The sequence below is a fragment of the Melopsittacus undulatus genome, chromosome 1 (assembly GCF_012275295.1).
Source record: "Melopsittacus undulatus isolate bMelUnd1 chromosome 1, bMelUnd1.mat.Z, whole genome shotgun sequence".
Classification (NCBI taxonomy): Eukaryota; Metazoa; Chordata; class Aves; order Psittaciformes; family Psittaculidae; genus Melopsittacus; species Melopsittacus undulatus.
Window position 1 is genome coordinate 21927626 of NC_047527.1, and position 21408 is coordinate 21949033.

Sequence of the window (21408 nt, forward strand, 5' to 3'; positions counted from 1 at the left end):
AAACAGACTGGGATACCCAAAAGAGTATTAAAACATTAGAACAGAGCTGAAACTTGCATAACCATCTCCAGTCAAACCTCTTTTATTCCAATGCTCTTGTAATAAAGTCAACAGGTTTTTATGTTGCAAAAATATTTATGTAAGATTTTATGTATGCCTAGTGCTCTAAAAAGTAATAAAACATCAGCATGGCATACTTTTGTATGTCTGCATTCACCCATTGAGTGCAACTACCTGATTGTCTTTGAAGAGGATAAGCAAGTTTAGAAGTGCTTAAGAATACCTGCCATGTTCTTTTTCCTCACCTGTAATCCTTTGTACGCTAGTGCTCTTCTATAAAAAGCTTTAATATTAGAATCTTCTATCTGAAGAACATGATCACAATCCTGCTTAGCCTCTTCATATTTACAGAGTTTCAAGTAACAGAGAGCTCTAACACAGAAAAACAGAATACACTGCAATATAAGTAACTTCTACTGTGCTGTAGTGCCAACAGTATCTGACTCATAAAGCTCATTACAATACTTCTCATAATTCACCCTCAATGTGGTTATTTTTTAAAGTACATAAAACCCAGCAGGTAGTAATGACATCTCTGGATAGATTTAGAGAAGGTCTATTCCTGCAATAAAAGTCAAAATTCAAGTATGACTAATGTTTGAAATTCGGCAGATATCTAAGTATTTTAAAGGCAGAGCCTATGTTAGTACAATATCATAGTACTGTAGCTGGTAGAAGTGTTCTAGATTAAATAAACAATACTTCTTTCTGCACATAATTATTACTTGTAAGTCTCCTCTTCAAATAGTGGCCTTATCAAATCCTTCTTAGTTTGTGAAAGCTGATAAGACTACAGCATAAAGAATTATGCTGCAGAATTAGGTCAAACTTTAAAATGCTGTTGTATGGCCATGTTCTTACTTTCATTTTCTCAAAAATGTACATTTTCTCTGAATTATTTCTTTTCATATCTGAGATACAGCTACTGCATGTTAGCTTTTAATTAAAATCGTATCAGTATTCTCCAAAATGCTGCAAAACACTACACTTATTGTAACTTTCACTACTGCATACTCTATTTATATAGAGATATATACAGATACATGTCAGTGGCACTATTACTTGCTCCCCTTGGAGAATAATATGGTTTAACAAAAAAATCAGTTAGAAACACTCATGAAGTGGGAAAAAAAAATTCCTTTTCTTACAACAGTGACTGAAGGGATGCAAAATCTCTACTTCTAGTGAGAAAATACCACTACTGCCACTAAAAGTGGGTTTATATTTTGTGTCTTTACCTGTTAGTGTAGATTGCACATTCCTTGGTATTTAACTTCATGCATTCGCTGTATTTGTTTACAGCTTCTTCATATTTACCCTCTTTTACAAGATCATTCCCTTCAGTTTTTAAAGTCTTGAACTTCTGCTCAGCTTCCTCACCTACATTACAAAAGGATCACAGTGTTACATAAGGTCAGTTCATTAACGGTAGCTGAATAACCTACCCACTCTAAGAATAAATGCCTGGCAACTGGAGTATCTATTGGTCTGCACATTGCCATTTCTGTCCCAGATCTCCTGCTCTAAGAAAGGCATGAACTACCATGTCTATATTTGGCACAAAATAGATTTCCCCATCCACCAGTGTAACTACTTTGCTGAAAATAACAGAATGCAATAGACAGCTCTATGCTTTTACCTCCCTCTGTCCACACTTTCTGTGTGCATAGGGACTGTGTATCTCTACTGGGATATCAGTTTTTTTTACAATGGTGGAGATTCTGTCAGCGAGATTAAAAGCCTTCTAAATCTTCACCATCACACCAAGGCGGCCATAATTGAGCTACGGTTCTTTCTGCAAGCAACTATCTATCACAATTACTATGCTAAACTGACAAATGACAAACAAATCATCGCATCAGCAGGGGCTAGTGATATACCAGTAATATCCTGTTAATAACTATTTATAAAAGATGCTTTGAAGAACCTCAAAACACCTAACTAGGGCTTTTTTATTAATATTATGTTCTTTTGTAACTCTCTTTCCATCGAAACTCTGCATCATTTCTTGCACATGCTTCTGGGTTAGACTACAACTTTTAGCTATGTTTGCAGTGGAAAACCAATCCTGACTGCAGTTTCATGTCTCTGTTGTGAGCAAACAGTAATTAGTAACATAGCTCTAAGTAAATCATAATGGAAAAATCTACTTTTTGTACCTTGCTAGAGAATATGAACTACTTCCTAACCGTCAGGTTTTAAACGCTGGATATAAACAGTTATTTTTAACCGATAACTGAACTCAGTGAGTTCTTTCATAAAAATATAGCAGTCTCCTATGCCAAAAAAAAACGACATGGGTGCTTGGGTCAAAAATTAAGTTACAACAAGAAACCAGAACAAACTTTTGCAAGAAACACGACTAAATTATAACTCAAGTTGTAAAACAGAAAAAACAACAGACAACTTGCAAAAAAAACCTGTCATGCAACAGAAAGACTTATTTACTACTTTAACTAAATTTATGAGAAATTTTTAACTACTAACTGATCATTATTGCTGCCATGCTTTTGCCACCAGCTATCACTGTCAGATCCCACTGATTTAGTACAGGCCAAAGTAGGCAGCTACAACCTTAGGGTCAGCCTGCAGTGAAGAAAATGAAGTCTTCATTTAGTACTTCCAAACTCAAAGCCTAATCAAAGTCCCACTCTATCTGAAACAGATTGAGGCATGTTTTGCATCAAAATGCTGCACTTCATAAACACAGTGATGGCCAGTTTTGTTAACTTTCGTAACAGGCTAAACACGATCACCACTGTTCTCAGGAGTCACTCATCTGTATACCTTTCACTACAAGGATATTCAAATTCTCTCTTGACAAAATCACACAAGGTTATACAGATCCAAACTTACTACTTGAAAGGTTTAAGAGGGTTGGTTATACATTGAAATAAAAATTCAACAAGTCATACTCTTTAATAGCGGAAAAAGCCTGGAGTATAATCAGTGCAACAAAGTGCACTTTTCAAGCTAAGCATTTATGTTTAATAGCAACAACTGTGCAATGTATCAGTTTTCTATTTCATTAAAATAATCCAAATGTTAAACCAAATTGCTGCCTATTCCTTAAGATCCATGAATCAGTAACAACATGTAGTGGCAACTGTAATGAAAATACTTGACACTGGACATCTCAAAAAAGTAAAGTTTTTATCAATTTAATTGAGCTTAAATTCTACAGCATCATGCCTCATGTTTCTTTAATGAAAACCAATTTTCTGTAGCATTACTGAAGCTTAGTACACGCTACTATTCAAATCATTTCTTAACCACATTACTGCAAGTTTCTAGAACTACATCTTATTCTTGAGAAAAACATCCAGTTTTCATAAACACATGTATTTGTAAGTTGCCTGTTGTTTTACATCAGGTACAAATAAATTCAATACTATCTGAAAGATCTTTTTAAAGTAATTAAATTTGTAGTGCCCAAAAGTGCAGATTATTTGAGGACACACATTACTGCAGTAATGTGTTATGGACAGATAACCCAATCACTGCTACTTATTTTGCCAGCAATGCAGTAGTTACGCATTGCAGCCTCCCCTGTGTTAATCAAGGTGAAGATTATCTTCAAGACTATTTTTCTTTGTATTTAAATAAACTCAAAGGGGAACCTATTAATAGTTGAGTAAAAAATCATAGTTAAGGCCTTTGCAAAAAGAATGTTCCATGTCAATAAAAATGGAATCAGGAAGGTTCCTTCACCTGACTTACAGGAAGAGAAAAATGGAAACTGCGATAAATAGAAAAAAAGTCAGGAGGAAGAACGTATCCTAAAGGAGTTAAGCACACACTGCTTATATGCAAGCAAATCTAGAACTAACATCTTTGAAAGGTGACTACTGGCCACTGTCATAGCTAGAATCCATTGTAAAAAAAAAAAAAAGTAATACTCAGAAGTGCTTTTCTATAGCCCATGTCACAAACTACTGTCATCTACAGGTCTACCCTTTCTAGTCTGTAGAACTGAGTAATGCTTTCATTAATTAAATGACAGCTACAGATTATGCAGCTGATTATGTTACCGAGTGATTGTTTGTGTGGTGTTTTTTGGGGGTAAAACTGTACACAACTATCAGGGAAATGTCAGGGAAACCACTGATACTTGTGAGAGGACTCAGTATACTGATGATGAGTATTTCTGATATATTTGATGTAACTTTAGAAATTACATACTGCAAACTACATAACCTAGCTTAAAAAAAGAAATTAAAATTTTAGAAGAAATTAAAATAAATCATACCTGTGGCTCCCTGAAGCACATGAAACCAAATCATGTAAATGACAATCACCTAAGTTGGTTTATCACAAAGGTCTCTTGTAAATATTTTCTAAAGCAGTTTCTTTGACATTATTAAATCTTATTCCATTTTACATTAGGATCTTTCTTAGAATCAATTAGGTTGGAAAAGATCTTTAAGGTCATCAAGTCCAAAACAAAAGGAGCAAGCTCTGGTTCCAACTCCTAGTGCCAAAAAGCCACTTAATGCAAAGTCCTCTCATCATATCAGATACTAAACTGGTAAGAACAGATACTACACTTGACTTTAGTCAAAAGGCCAAGAAGCCATTTTCCTTTTCTGTGTATATATATAAAATATACGCATTTGCTACACGTACGATTCATCAACAACTGTTCTCTTTTGATCTCTGTGGGACATCTTGGCATATTTTCTGAAGTAAAGTTTCCTCCATCCCATCTGTGTAGCTGAGCAGCAACTGGGACAACTGGAATTGGTGGCAATTTCTCCCTCCAACGGGGACCATCCTGATCTATTAATGCCTTTGTTATTCTGAAAGAGAAAAGTCCCACCAACATGACTTTTCACATATTTAACTCACACTTCAATAACTTACACCCAAATTAAATAATGCAATGTTCTAATTTTTAAAAAACCAACCAAGCAGTTATCCTAAAGCATAATTTAAAAAAGACTGTCACAGCAGTCAGTGGTGCTGCATTTGTTTAAGATTTATACTTTTTCTGCCTCTTAGAGTATTTGTGAGCATTTAGAAGAAGCTGAGTTCAGCAGGATCTGTAAACATTTAAGCAATTTTGCAACTAAGCTTGAAATGCTGCCTACCACATGCTATAAATAAATCGGAAAAAAAAGTAATTTTACTTTTCTCACCTGTTCATAGAGGTTATTTGTAACAAGTGTAGATTACAATACCATCAAAGTGTGACACCTGAATTTGCCCATATCAGTTGAAATCTCTTACACGACAGTTTTCTAAATAACCAATGCAGGTCACAAAGTAGGTATTAAGCTGCATTTTAAAGAACAGTCTGAAATTTATCAATCAATCACTGTTTATCCCCATTTAAAAATTGGAAATAATAAAATATATAAAAACTCACACACGTTTATATATTATACATTATGTATTAGGCATTATATAGTATGCATTGCATGTAACATATATAACATATAATATATATTATTTTCTATATATTATATGTATTATATGTACATGTATATATATATAGGTCAACTATTTCTGTACATGAGAGGTTCAATGCAAAATCCATTCAAGTGGGAGTTACCCACTACTGCGATACATTTTGGAGAAAGTCCTAAGTCAATATAATGATTAAAGCCATAGAAGATTTCATGGTTCCATTACAACTTCTGTGGTGTTTAAAAAAAAAAACAACAGAAAACCCAAAACATATTAATCAATTATGAGAATGAGAATAATAGTGAGGTAAACATCTTCTAATCTCAAAGTGATCTTAAGAGTCAAGTTCAACTTGGGACAAGTCTAATATCTACTTTAACAAAGAAAAATTCTGAAATGATTAGCAAGGCAAGTCCCATGATACCACAGCAAATAAACCTGAAATTTGTGTATTAGGTGCGCTTTCATCTAACACAGGTATAAAAAACATTATATGTATACACATCCCCTGAAAAAAAGAACTAACCTTGAATGTGACATAAAGAATGAACTAGAATGAATATAAAGGACCCAATCTAGTTTTCTTGCTTAGTTTTAGTCTTTTAGGAAGTCCCACAAAGTAAAACAAGAGTTCTACTGTAAACCATGCTCCCATTGGCTTCCTGTTTAATTTTTCTCTATTTATCATAATAGGCTTAAAAAGTTTGAGAAAAAACCTGAACTAGAATTAGATCAGCAGAAAGAATCCTACAATATTTGATGATCAATCATTCTTTCCTTTTGATTGCAAAATAACCAGGTAGAGGCTTTATATTAAAAATTCTATTTGCCTTTTACGTGAGAATTATTAAAACTATCAGACTGAACACCTGTTCCATTCTAAGATTTCTGGAAAGTCTGCTTAGTTAGGTAAGTACAGAAAGACAAGCCTTAACATGATTTATCGAACCCACCCTCAGAACACCTCTCCTTCCTACAGCATCACCACCCAATTTCCCACAGGAAATTAAAAACAAAGAAATTCTCCAATAAAAACAGGTTGTTAAGACCTGACATTCCTAAAATAATGAAAAAGAAAATAAATTAAACTATGTTTTGGGGTTGTCCCTTTAAGTTAAAAGGCAGTAGAGGAAACAGCATTTCTTGTTAACATTTATTTTTTAAAAGGTCTGTTACTTTGGAAATTAAAATAATACTTTGGGAAACAATTTCAGCTTAATTCATAAATATTAAAAGTAAATTATAGCAAAAGTTCACTTATGCAGGAGGTCTATGCTTTAGAAACTAAGTATCTGCAAGCAAAAATTAATTACCAGCAGAAGAGAAGGAAGAAGCAGCTGAAATAAGGTTGCCAGGGAGGAAAGAGTAATGAGCAGTGAAGCTAAAAATATAAGGAAGGCCTAGAGAGGAGAAAAGGAAGAGTGTTAGGAGAAATAAAGGGAAATAAGCTTATTACTAAGTAAGTTACAAGTCAAGGAGAAGTATGAAGAGAGTATCTGGAGATAAAATAAGCCAAGAAGATTTAAAAAAAAAAGTATAATAATCACGCAGATACCAAGACAAGCAGTTATGCATCCCATCAATCTAAGTGCTCCATTACTGGGGCAGATATAGAAGATCAGTAACAATTTGTTGCTATCAAAAATAAGATTTCTAAGAGGAGATGATAAAGTGTCGTCATGTCCACCTCTGGTCAAATAAGCAGAATTTAAAGATATTGTGGACTTTTTAATGAAGCAATAATGTAAGCGCTCATGACTTTGTCTTATAAAGAAAAAGGTACTAGATTCCATTGTTAAGAATTGTATGCATGTGGGTTCCTGCTCAACGATTAATGGCTGTTATACTTTCATACATACTTTTTTTTTGCCCATTAAAGAAAAAAGGAAAAAAAAGGGGATTGGAAAAACCTATCATTCAGGCACTTAAATACTTACTATGTGTTAATAAGAAGAGAGTTACGATAGTGTGTATACACTGATTTTACATTATTAAAATATAATTATAGAAATTAAGAAGTACTCTCTTGGCAGCAAGTATTGATGTTGGAAGTATTAACATTTCAGTTTAAGATAATAGTCAGTCATAATTTTTACACTTTTAAGTTTTGCAGACAACCACTGTATCAAGCTCCCTCAGTGTTTCCATAACTGCAGCATGCCAAAGGATTCACACTTAACATAAAACTCCAGCAGCCACAGCAAGACTGCTAATATAAAAAGGAAACAGAAATGTCAGATAAAAGATATGGACCTTAAAGAACTACTTTATGTGGTATCAAATAAAAGAAAGAAAACATGTTGAAATGCCAGAAAAAAAAAAACAACCTTTAAAATATGTTTCTAAACCAGAAAGCCCTCTACTGCTGGCAGAGGAAAACTGTGAAGCTACAGGAAAACAAATAAGACAGCTACTCCTCTAGTTATAACACACTATTTGTGAGGATCCCGACTTTGAAGGATACACAACTGAGGGTGCATGTAAAACAAACACTACTGAATTCTACTTTTCTGTTTGGACTGATAGCAGACTTGTAAGTGGAGTTACCTATTAGCACTGTCATTTGCTGCTTGGATGCTGCTGTCTATTTGTAGGACTGTTTTATAATCAATGTATGCCTGTCGATATCTCTCCATACACTCATTTGCCATTGCTCGTCGTAGAAGAGGCTTAAGGGAAAATGGCTGAAGCTCCAGAGCTCTGGAGGAAAAGAAGAAAAATGCAGGATTGAAACAGAGTAACTGAAATAATATTAGTAAAATTCTTTTACGATATTTCAGATGGGCCTTACAGTAACACAAGCATGGAAAATGGCACTAAGTGGTTTATATTAATACCCCAAATCACACACAGTTCTGAAATTGTTAGTGCTTTTACTACAACTTACTTTACTCAAATCTCCATCTTCCATCTGGAAAACTGTTTTTAGCAGTGAGAAAAGATTAATGCAATGGTAGCCGGTCAAGAGCAAAAGCTATCTTTCTTAAGTCAAAACCTATCTTTTCAATGCCAAGATGTATGGGGATTTCAAGTATATGGTGCTTTTGCCTACATGATTTTCCTTCCTTCTTCCTTACGTGGAAGTATGCATGTAAAAAATACATTTAGTAAGACATGAATATGCACCTATTTCTGACTGTTTTGGTTTTGCATTTTGCCTATTTACTCTTTTGATTGTGTGCCTAGTCAACACTGAACTCAACTCCTGACAGTGTGCAATCATAATGCCCCCCAAATACCATGTGATCTTCCAGCAATATGAAGAAGCAGTCCACAAAGGCCTTATTTATTAAAGACTACCTTTTATAAATCAATGATTCTTATTACAGAGGAAGAGATAAATTCTGAAATACTGAAATTAAGAAGCATCTAGCCAATTAGATTTTATGGAATCATAATGTAATTCAGTCTGAGAAACTCCTAGTCCAACCATCTGCTATAGGTGGGGTCAGCTCTGAGATCAGCCAAAGTTGTTCAGGGTCTTATCCAGTCAGGCCCTGAAAACCTTTAAAGGAATCTCTGCTCATCTCTGGGCAACCTGCTGCTATGCCCCACACTGTTCATGGGGAAAAGATCTCTCCTAAAATGAAGTCAGAACCTTGTGTGGTTCAGTTTTTGCCTGTTGTCTCTTGTCCTGCCACTGCCAGAGCAAGTCAGTATCCATCCTCTAAGTAACCCTCCTCATAGGTACTGCCAGGCTGCTGTTAGGACCTCTAGAAGCCATTCTCTAAGCTGAACAAACCTAGCTCCCTCAGACTCTCCATGCAAGTGCTCCAGAGTTCACAACCACCTCAGTGACCCTTCAATGAACTCACTACAGTTGATCACTGTCTTTCTTGTAGTGGGGAAGCTCAAAATTAGCACAGTTAGACAACATCTAATTTAGTTAGATATTATCTAACAAGTGCTGAGTACAAGGGGATAATCACTTCCCTCAATCCAGTGGCTGTGCTCCTGTTCATATGAAAACCAGGAGGCTGCTGGCTGCCCTTTCTGTGAACTGGCTTCGCACCATTACTCCTCCTAAAGCTAGAGAAACAAAGATTACTAGAAGAAACATTTCCAATTTCCATTTCATAAATATCAAGCACGTTCCATTTCTCTTTATGTTGGATTGCATTTTCAAACTTGCAAATTGCTGGATGCATTTGAAAAATACAACAGCACACAAAATCACAGCCCCTACAAACCTATGCAAAAATGCTTGACATTCTGTAACTCAGAAGAGTATTAATGCAATTTCAGGTTCCTAACATCAACAATTAAGAAAAAAATTACCAACTATAAACAAGTTTAGAGGAAGCCATGGCCTGAAGAACAGCATCTGTGGGAATGGGAAAGTGCAGTTCCAGAGCAGAATGCAACTATACAGCCAGGGATCAAACCACACTACAGTACTAAATACATTAACATTAGCGCATGGTAGTTCTATTTCACCTCTGTAGTAAGAATCAAAGGCACTACAAATCAAGAGTCTTGAGACAAACAGCGATCCAACAGAGGGTGTTTTATACACTTCTAAGCCCTAAATAGCCAGAACTTAGTAAATGTTCAGTACTTATTTTTATGTCATGAATGTAAGCACTACACCACTTTTTACTCTGAAATTAAGTAACCTATTCACAGATCATTCTTTGTGTTGTGTTGACTAGAGAACATTTAATTGACATTTCCCAATTCCTGTGTATTTGCAGTTTTGCAGTTCTGCTTCCCAGTTTAAATTACTTCTACCTCTGTTGTGCTCACTAAGCATCATGGATTCTTGTGCATCTGTAAATTATGCATGACATTAAGGACACTATCATTAGGCAGTAAGAAAATAAGCTTCTAACCAGTAAGAATCCAAAATCCCCTGTCCTATTACTGATTACAATTGAAGTCTTGCATACTTCAAACCTCCTGAAGAGAAAAATGTGATAGCTGTTAAGTATTTCATCTTGTTTTACCAGCCAGTTGTGTTTGGTCCTCTATTTTAACAAAATATTATTAACAAATCATTCTTTTTTTTTTTCAGATTACATTTTCAGAAAACTTTTCTGTCAGGCAGAATATATACAGTAAGTCAAATATTTAATTAATACAAAGGTACTTTATTTTTAGTTTGGGTTATGCTGCAAAAAAAATCAATTAGTATGATTTCTAACTGCCTTGGGATCCTTTTTTCACGTTAAGGGTCAGTCTTACTAAGCCTAACTATGAAAATACAAAAAAAGACTTCTAGAAATACACTAATAATTTAGTGGAAGGCAGTGTTTCAAAGTTGTTGAAGGTGTCCTTAAAAGCCACAATAAGCAGAAAGAATTTTAGCTCAATTCCTGAACAGCTGTAATTACGGTTTATAACTATGAAAAGTATGCATTAAATAACCCAAACCGAAACAACAAACCGAACACAGAGAACACACACATGTACACCATGCACATGCTTGGAAGCAATCTCCAACACTGTGATAATCATCTGGTTTAACAAAGCGTCTGCACACAAGTTATTACATAGCATCACTGAAATAAACCTCCATTTGTCTTAGAAGTTTTAATCCTGATATGCATTTCTGCGTACACAAGAAGCCTAACAAACAACTGCACTTTTAAGACAGTAAGTTAAAAGCTACTCTGTCCCTAGGTTCCATGTGATTGTTTACATAACTGACAAAGATCTCTCTTATTTAGAGAGATCACATTTAGGGAATCAGTCTTTCCTGACTGTTCCAAGTCAAACTGCAATAACAATATATCAGTTAAAATGTTTACTCATCATAAGGAATGTTGTTGCCCTACATGGGAGGTTGCAATTTACCTGTTACAATCCTGAATGCAGTCACTGCAATTCCCTTCTTTGAGGTAACATGCTGCTCTGTTTGAGTACAAGATACTTAAATCATCTGGACTTCGTTCTCCTAGAAGAAGTTACAATTAAAATCAAAGATGGTTACCAAAATGACATTCAAAAATTAAAGACTCGCATACTGTGACACTGCAGTGATGCAGCTTGCTGACAATGCAAAGCCGTAAGAAGCTTTCCTTTATCATGTAACTCAGAATATGTAATTATTCAAACACATAAATAAATACAAACAGCTCTGTCCTAAGAAGTTAAAAGTACTGTTTCAGTCATAATCTTCTATTTTGTGCATGTAAAATGTCCTCCACTGAAATGACAAAGAATTTACTGCACAGTAACTCTTGCCAAAAATCCAGGCATAGGCTAGGTTAGTTCATTTGTATTTCCTTTAAATAATCCAGACAACAAACCTAGATTTAAGTATAAGGTATTACACTCACCTAGACCAGTGACATACTCAATTGCTTCCGAGTATTTGAATACAGCTTCTCCAAACTGCCCACTCTTAAATAATTCGTTTCCTTCACTTTTTAGTTTTGCTGCAGCAGGAGGAAGTGAAATGGAATTGCCACCACCAGTCGACTGAGACCCTGCTTCAAGCGATCCCGAGACCTCCTCAGCTTCAGGGCTTTCACTTTTTTGGTCACTGTGTAAACAGCCATTAACTTCACATTCACAGTCTGACAACTGCCTTTGTGTATTTTTCTCTGATGTGCCTTTTTTTAATCCGCTCTCGGTGGATTCCTTCTGCTTCTGTGTCTCCCTGTTCTCCGCCTTACTGCCCCCTCCTTTGCTATGAAACTTTCTCTGCGCGTTGCCCATCGCAGCCTCTCCCGCAGCCGCCGCGCCTCCGACTGGCACGCCGATTTCTACAAGGAAGTTAATGAGCCGAGTTAGAGCTTGCATCATCAGGAGAAACTATCGTCCTGACAAAAGAGGGGTGCGCAGCTAAAGACCAAATCCTTCAGGCATCCTAGTGTTATGAAGATTTATTTGCCTTAGAAAACACTTCCAAGAACATAGATAAATTCCTACTTACAACTAACTTGCAATTATTACTGAGAAGGTATTACTACGAAATGAAATTTCCCCTCTTCGGGCACACTATGAACCCCTGTTCTGTGGTGCCAGAATGGTACAGAGTTCACCTTGAAATTAACTCTTTACATACTGGCTATTGCAATATTGGTACTTCGATTTTCTGTGACCAAATCAAAATGCTTGCATATTAAAATTAAAACACACTGCTAAGAAACCAGTAATGTTGCACACTTCAAAACTCTCAAATACAACATAGGAGGCATAAAAGCTTATAAATCATTCTCGAAGAGGTTTCATTTAAATATAATGCCAAAAAGCCTTTTACAAATAATCCTGATGATTCAACTTCCACTATTCTTTATTACTACTTTAATTCAGAAAAAATCATACAATAAGAGTATCAGATATTACCATATATATTCCTTCTTCACCTGAATTCCTACCAGATTGCCACCACAGTATTTAAATACAGATTTCTGCAGAAAGCCTGACTATGGATAGTACCAATCACAGAAAGGCAGTTCTGTGTTTGGTATTCTGAGGTGCTGGGATTTCACCCTCCCTTAACTTAATGTGTTCATCTGTCCAACAGCATTTTTTCATGCCTTTGTATATTGCAGTGACACTTCCAAGAATTCAAACTAAACTTATGAAGTTGATGTAATATTAAATCATATGGATGAACTCCAGGCTGTTCCAAATTAAAGATTATTTTTTTAATGCACAAAATGCTACTGAAATCAAACTGAAAAAAATGGCAAAGCATAAGAGGTTTAAAAACAATAGATTCTCTTGTGCCTAATAGACAAAAGCTCCAACTGTCCCTCCTAGCTCTGGTCTCTGTCTTGAAATACCATGTTTAATAATAAGTTCATACTACACAGTGGGAACAATGATAGGATACATCTATTCTACTCACACAGACTGTTTTATAAAACTTAAAGTAAATTATTTCTATTTGAGATGTACATCCATCCATGCAGTTTGGCAATGCCAAATATGCCAAAAAGATCTAAAGTCTATTTGGTTGAGAGGATGTGGAGAATAAAGCTAGCTAGGCCGATGAGCAAAGCCAGTGATAGTATAATAGTAATTTCCTTAGGATACATGCTAAAATACTTTTCACTTTACATCCACCAAAACAGACAATACTCTGTACACCTTCTAGTAAAATAAAGGAAAAAACCCTCAACATTTTAAATGTCACAGACAAAGAGGCAACTTGACAAGATTTTAGAAAACACAGTGAAACACTCTAGAAGCAGAGCCCAACTTTCTGAGCCACAGAAAAAGCAAGAAAAGCCGATAACGTGTGAATAATGACAGATAATGATGTGAATGTCATTAACATGAACATCACTTCCTGAAGACAACAGAAAATTTCCTGAAGATAAAGTGCACAGAACTGATTCTAGATGGACAGGAAACATTTATAGCCTTTGGAGCCCCCCTGATAATAGGAGTAGTTATAGTCAACTGGTTTAGCTGTCAGGTTATGCTAACTCCCTAAGTATTTCTGAACTGAGTGAACATCACGCACAAAATTGCTCAGATATATATTTCTCAAATCTCATTCTCACTGTTTTTCACTTTCAGTCTTAATAACATAACCACTATTCTTGTATTGGTCTCTGCAGAAAAATATATTAACGAAAGCAGTAGTCTGGGCTTGTCCTAAAAAAAAATAATCAGTACTTACAAACTTTTCTTAAAAAAAAAAAAAAACAAACCAAAAAAGAAACCTATGGATAGATTATAAATTCTAAAGAAAGTTACTGAAAAGTAAAGTAAAAAAGTAAAAAGTGTGGGCAGGATTTTGACTAGAATGACAGCAAATACAAACTAGCAAGAATTTTAATTCATGTTACCATTAAAATAGCAAACTTAAATTGGAAGGAATGTCATTAAATAAAAGCTACTGAATACTCCAAAAGCAATATTTGTTTGGGGTTTTTTAATGGATTACATTGTCTTTCATTTAGAATTAGTTTCCAGCTATACAAAGTTTTTATTGTCCAGAAGCATGGCACAAAAATAATGGTAGCAGAATGAAAAGTATGTAAGTTCAGTTCACAGTTAATTCATTTATTATGAAGCCAGGAAACATTTCCAAGTCTTTTATCCACACTGGACTAGCTATATATGAAGGCAAGTGGAATGGTCCAAATCTCCACAGATTAAATTTTAATAACTTTTTCTTTTTTTTTTTCCATATATGGTCAGCAAATTTTTATGAATTAAAAGGGCTACTTAAAATACATTTATCTTTAAACCATATTTATCACTGTATCACTTCTATAAACATGTCAAAATATCAGGCACTTTGTCAAATACATACATGACCTTTAGTTCTTACAGTGCCTGAATGCTAGTTTTTACAGTCTTAAGACATAAGCAATTTTCCATTTCTATTGTACAAAAAGGATTTACTTTTTTTCTCAGTTACACAGAAGATGAAGAGAGACTATACTCTTTATATGTACTGTTTTGTCTGAGAAATCAACTCTTCAGAACTGAAGAAAACAAAAATATTTTGTTTTTCTTCCAATCTCCATGCTATAGTTTAGCAGGAGTGCACAAGGCTTACCAACTGGAATGTGAAACCAATGTGACTACATGACTGGACTACATGGACTACTGGACTGACTGTGACTACATGACTAGATGTATAGAAAAGACAGATAAGACGTTTAGTCTATTTATTGCTGTTAGGTTCATGGAACACACCAGGTTTATTCAATAACTGAACCGAGTTTGTATTTGCTTTTAGTTATACTTGAAAACAGAGTAATCTATGAAGGTGCTTGTCTCCTAAATCTCAGAAATACTTACATGAACACCTGTGACATTTATGTCAGTTGGCAATCCCCTGTTTAAAAGACTAACCTTTCATCAACAGAATGGGAGTCTTCCTATGGAGCTAGAAGGCACTTAGTCACTGGAATGCTCCCAATGAAAGCAGCCCTAAATTAACTAGTATTTAAGACTAAGGACATGATCCGTCCTTTCTTCCTGGGTTTTAGCTGAGGTGACTTAGTAGATACCTACTGATTTTGAAAAATATATTTTCCTAAAATTTCTTTGCAAATAAGGCATTATTAACTCACACATGCACAGTTTAGTATTTACAATTAACCTATAAAACCCATACACTGATTTAATTTCAAGATAAAGAAGTACATAGACAGCAGAAAACACAAAAGTCACAGTTATCAAGCCACATTACCTTGAAGAACCAACAGAAAGGAGAGAGGGTGAGAATCAACCTAAGGATGTCACTCTGTTGAAGGCCAGAGCCCAGACATGCAGCTGAATCTAAAAACAACCTGCCAGTGCAAGACTCAGTGGCACCTATTGCTTCCCTTCCTCCTAGAAGTCATATATTCTGATTATACCAGTAGCTTCATCTCAGCAGTCTTGGAGTTACTCACACACTAATCCAGACACAGGAGCTGCATTCAGCTGCTTGGAAACTAAATACAGTACAAGAATTACTTATTGTTCACCTCTAATACATACTTTCAGAGCAGATGATATCTTAGGTTGAAAAACCAACCAAACAAAAAAGACTGATAGATTTCAAAACAAACAACAGCAAAATAACCAAAATTACATGCCACTTGATTATTTTTACACCCTCTGATCTAGTTACGGCAAGAAACATGCAGAAGAAAAATGCAATGATGGGCGTGAGAGAAAGAGCTAAGGAACACACAATGTTCTCTAAAACCCGAGAACATTCCTAACTGGGTCCACACCAAAGGATAGGTATAAAATTACACAGGACACAGGGAAGTAGGTGATTTATAGCAGTATTTTCCATCCATCCATTATACCCCTTCTAGAAATAATTCCAAAGATGTGTAATAAAACTGGATTCTAGATTTCACCCAAATTTAAGTAGTGAATGCAATTTTAGTCTTCAAACAGGCACAATTCTTTGCAAGCACATATGGATGAATTGTGTGAATAAAAATGGCAATAACAAAGGCAAAGATTTTTTCTCAGATTGAAAGTAAACAGAAAGTGACATGATGTTACTTTTATTTCCACTGCTTCTTTCACATTCAATTGTATTTTCCCCTCTTTCTTCCTCACCTTCTGAATCCTCTATGTCTTGAATAAGTATCCTTTTTCCTTTGCCTTGAGTGTCAGATACAGGCTTTAAACCTTTCAGTTTCTTTTCAACCTCTAGCAGATTTTTCTACAATATAAAAAGACAAAAAAAAATGACATTGCTTTTCCAAGAGTCAGTATCAATATCAAGATTAACACTCAACTTCTGTCTCTTACAAATTCGGAAGATATCACACAAATACTTATCTTGAATGAACTGTTTAAGGAAGAGAAAAAAAAACAACAAAAAAAAAGAAACCCAAACAACCAAAACCCAGAAAGAAAAAAAGCAAACTGCATTATTGCAGTATCTCACATAGTCTACTCAGAAGAGTAAGAAAACAGACTATTTCTAGTGGATTATTTCCAGGATCTCCAAAAAAACCCTAAAATCAGTTTATCAAAATTTATGCTATGGTTTCTGGCAGTTAGCAGGACACTGTTGAATAATGAAAAAGTTTGCTCCTCTTGTAAGAACTGCAAATTACATGACCAGACAGCTGCTCATTCCATAAACATTTTTGATTACTCAAGAAAAAATACTCCAACTGCACTTTATACTTCCAGAGCAGAGAACCAACATTATGCACTATTCTGAATTTAATTCAATGCTGTAAAAGGAAATGCCATTTCAGTACCCACTTCCTCAAGGAAAAGATAAAACAAGAACAGGAACAGGCAACGATTCATGTGAACAAAGTATATTGAAGAATTCCAGTTAGTGACAATCAATTTACCTTTATATTAGTGACTTTGCACATAAACATTAACTCTACATGTGTTCAATACATTCATATTTATCTGAAGAGGGTTTTGAGGATCCTCCAAACAAAGAGCACCTGACAAAATTCCCTGCCGAACACTTGTCACTTCTAGATGTCTCAGCCAAGGCATAATAGCTGGCAGAGATAAGAACAAAGTACACACATCTGCTTTCAGCTACAGAAGCATTACTCCGCAAAGCTACTAATGAATTTACATCTCTGGAAGAGTACTCAAAATGAGAGAGTACCTTATGCCTGGTATTATAACAAGTCTCAGTACAGCCGATTTGACAATCTTTTCACAGACTGTTGTGGAGTTTGTCACACTCACAAGCTATTTAGTGGTTCAGTCTTGCAGACTGAAAAAAAAAAATCCCAAAAGCCCTTTTAGAATTCAAATCTAGAGACAGGTGTTTAAAAAGAAAGAAGGGCAGGCAGAAATCAGGCAGGTTGATTCCTTGGTTGATGTGAAACTCTGGAACAGGACCCTGGACAGGAATTCTGCTCCAAGAACACTAAAAGGCATGAATGCTGTATATGGTGAATTTGACATAACAGGCTTGGACCTCTCTCACTGGTGCAAGCAATAGCAGCGATCATATAATTCCACGGAAAGAAGCAGCAATCAGCAAGCTGACAGCAGGTCAAAATGTGCCAACAGAAGCTGAACAGAACTCAGGTGATGAGGCAATTGCACAGCATCCAGAAGTCATATGTAAAAAAAAAAAAAGTGAGGGAATGTCACAGTTTGATGGATTCCTAATTGACAAAGAGACATTTAGTATCAGAACTGCCTGGTCCTGAAGATTCTTAGGACACACAGAGTTCAAATGCAAAGCTTAGGTTCTAACCCACAAAACACCCCTAAGAAGCTACCAATGACAGGACACAAACAATCCTCTCCTAAATAGCTGAAGTCGTACAAGGACCACATCCTGATCTTGAGTTTCCAAAGAAAACTTCTGGCTTTCTTAGATCCAAAATTGGCTAAGGAGGGTCCGGGTTCATTAGAAGGTATGAAAGGTTTTTCGTTCTAGCCTGAAGGTGAGAAATGAGGATTTATAATGTCACGCTGAACTGAGGACAGAACCCAGGTAATCTCTTTTTAGGTTAACAATAACAGCTTGTCATCTCTTTTGGTTTTTTCGTGTGAATTATGTGTCAGGTTTAAATATACCTATCCCAGTGAATCTTCTTGAGCCAAATGTCCAAGTAACTTTGATCAGCTAAGACACTAATACTGTAATCATGTTCAGCAGCAAAAATTCAGGCACCTAAATTATGCTGGTAGAGAAGACTTGAGTGCCTACAAGTTCTCACAATTAAGTAGTGAAGGTACTTCAGTAGGCTGAAGGTCTGGTCACATTCAAGTACCTAATTTCCACCACAGGTACCTATGTGATCTTGACAAACTGACTGCTGTCACAGCAGAGCACGTCCTCAAAACTCATATTCAAATCAAACAATATAAGCTGTACACACTTCATGCTACAACTGCATGCAACCTGTTGCTAGTCATAGTCAACTCATTGGTCTTTACCTTAGCTATAGCATTTTGTGGTTCAACACATAATACTCTGCTCAGGTCCTCTATAGCTGCCTGGTAATTCTGCAGCTGACTGTGTACAGTAGCACGACGCATCAGAGCTACAAAGGAACAAAGAGTATTATTTATGTATTTGAAGCATAAAGTGGACAAAAATACACTATTTTCAAGGGTAAACCAGTTTTTAAAATTCTGTGTTCACTTCATAATGACTGTATTAGTGTATCTGTTCTCTTGATCATTTTTAATGATTCAATTTCACATAACATCTTTTGAGATGCCAATCATGAACTGTGAAGCATCTCCAACTCTTCTCCTCCGCCCATACAAATATAGCTATTTCCTTCAGAAAAGATTAAATCAGCAACTTTCATTGTTTTGATGTTGCTTTTAAAGTAATTAAAACTTCAGTGTGGGTATTATGGAAACTGCATTGCATGAATAAAAGAGGGCTTAAGTCATCATATGAAAAACAAGTTAGCCCCATGCTACCACATAAGAATACACATTACAGATCAACAGAATGAACTGCATAAAACTTCCCTGACCTCAGAAATACTATTAAAATTACACTCATCTGTTTCCTTATTAATACTTGGACCTGATCTAAAGCTCAGTTAAGTCAATGGACAACATGAATAGACGTACTATTTTATTTGCTAGAAATAAAGTAACACATAGAAGAGCAAGTTTATGTTCTTCTTTACCTTTTATGTTGCCAGGTTCCATATCTAGTACCTTCTCACAGTCCTGCAAAGCACTGTCCCAGTTCTGAAGTTTGATTTCTGCTTGAGCTTTGTTGTTATATGCAACAGCAGTGGGTATTACTGATACACTTCTGAAAGAGGGGAATATTGACCATGGTAGGCTCATAGCTAGAAAGCCTGAATGTAGAAATACTTCACTATTGGAAGCTGAAAACAGTATTAAAACAATATTAATACTGATAATCTAAACTCCCTCCTGTGGGACCAGCGGCAACCATCCACCAACTAGATTCACCATCTTCAGAGGTCTGCTGCTTGACAGGACTTAGGTCTGAGAAGCTGCAGAAAGATGCTATGGCTCACCTATCACTTAAACTGTTACCTCTTGCTACCATCCATCTAGTCTTGAATAAAACTGTCAAATGAAACCTTTGAGAGTATCAAGAGTAACTACAGAGCTTTGGAAGTTATAATGGAAGGGCACATGGGTTTCTCCTTGATCTTGCTTGTAAAAGAGAAAGACTCAGATGCCAGTGGATGAATTTTCCAGGTTTGGCTATGTGGCTGGTATTGCAGGCAGGCCTTTAGTTTCTATAACAATAGGATCATCTCTGATGAACAAGGACAACTGGAATGCGTATGACATAGTACAAGAGAACCTTTGTCCACACCCTTGCTAACCTAGAAAGAAGGACTGTTCACTGTGAAGAGGGGATGATAGGGAAGTGCCAGGGTGAGAGCATACTGCAAGAGATGCAAGGAAAACTTTCTTCACTGTAAGGGTGGTGAGGCACTGCCAAAGGTTGCTCAGAGAAGCTGTGGCTGCCCCATCCCATCCTTCTCTTTCTGTCGTCGTCTATTCTGTCTATCTTAAACTCTTTTTTTGAAACAAATACAACAGAGATCTTGTAGCAATAACCTCTATTAATATAAAGCCAAAGTCTGAATGCAGTCCACTGAGCACTAAATAAGGTAACCTGAGTCTTATTTTTTTGAATCCTCTGTTTATATACTCTTTTTCTGGAGTGCTGCTAATTACAGACTGTATTATGGTGATGCTGTACACAGTGATTTTTCTTTCTCCTAAGAAGAAGTTTTTAAATCAATTTTACTTATTACCAATTGAGGCAATCCTACCAATACAGTTTATTACAATTAATTTGCAACGAATTTAGTTTTTCAGCATGCTGCTTATCCTTTTACTTGTGTAAACTTGCCTTTGACTCTCACAGGGTTTGAAAAATCTGAAGAAGTTTGTGATACCTGCAAATTACATCCCATCACTATTTAACCATTTCTCTTCCAGATAAATATAAATTACTATCAGGATGCAACAATGCTTTAAGGATTCTTCTGTCAAATCTTTCTGCCCTTTTAAAAAATAATCTAATTTTCACTATTTGTTTCAGCAAGAAGCTGCTTTAATTACATTGCTCTAAAAATAATATTCACAAGTAATAGCTATTAAAGTGAAAGAACACAACAGTATTTACTCACCGAGTATAATATGCCACTGCTTCCACATAATCACCACTGGCGAAGGCTTCATTGCCCTTTTCTTTTTCACGAGTAGCAATAAAAATCTTCTCTTTCTTTGTCATGCCTAGAAAAATATTTATACATAACAACAACTAAGAGCTGGCACAGATGCAATCAAAATGCTATGAGCTAAAATATTCTGAATGCCATAATCTTTATTATTTTTTAAAAGAACATGACATACTAAAAGACAAATTTGTACTGTATTTTCTAGAATAAAAATTATTCTAGATTATTCTAAAAATAATTCTTCCAATGAGAATTCAGAGTGCAAGATGAAAGCAGTCAGCTAACCTCTACCACTGGTTTGTAACAGATATATAATCTACTTCTTTACCTAGTACTCTCAACCTAAACACAACATAAATATTTAACTGATTATTAA

General features: G+C 35.5%; 1 protein-coding gene and 1 pseudogene across 1 annotated transcript in view; both read right to left on the reverse strand.

Annotated features, from left to right (window-relative positions):
* Positions 1 to 21408, reverse strand: part of SPAG1 (sperm associated antigen 1) — a 35469-nt gene that overhangs the window by 6670 nt on the left and 7391 nt on the right. The window contains exons 7-16 of the mRNA XM_031050523.2: positions 20982 to 21087; positions 19485 to 19615; positions 18772 to 18878; positions 16450 to 16555; positions 11751 to 12179; positions 11266 to 11365; positions 8017 to 8169; positions 4687 to 4859; positions 1299 to 1440; positions 306 to 432 (exon numbers count right to left, since the gene is read on the reverse strand). Of these exons, the coding sequence (XP_030906383.1) occupies positions 306 to 432; positions 1299 to 1440; positions 4687 to 4859; positions 8017 to 8169; positions 11266 to 11365; positions 11751 to 12179; positions 16450 to 16555; positions 18772 to 18878; positions 19485 to 19615; positions 20982 to 21087 (1574 nt within the window). The remainder of the gene's footprint in view (positions 1 to 305; positions 433 to 1298; positions 1441 to 4686; positions 4860 to 8016; positions 8170 to 11265; positions 11366 to 11750; positions 12180 to 16449; positions 16556 to 18771; positions 18879 to 19484; positions 19616 to 20981; positions 21088 to 21408) is intronic.
* Positions 4474 to 4637, reverse strand: LOC115946815 (uncharacterized; annotated as a pseudogene).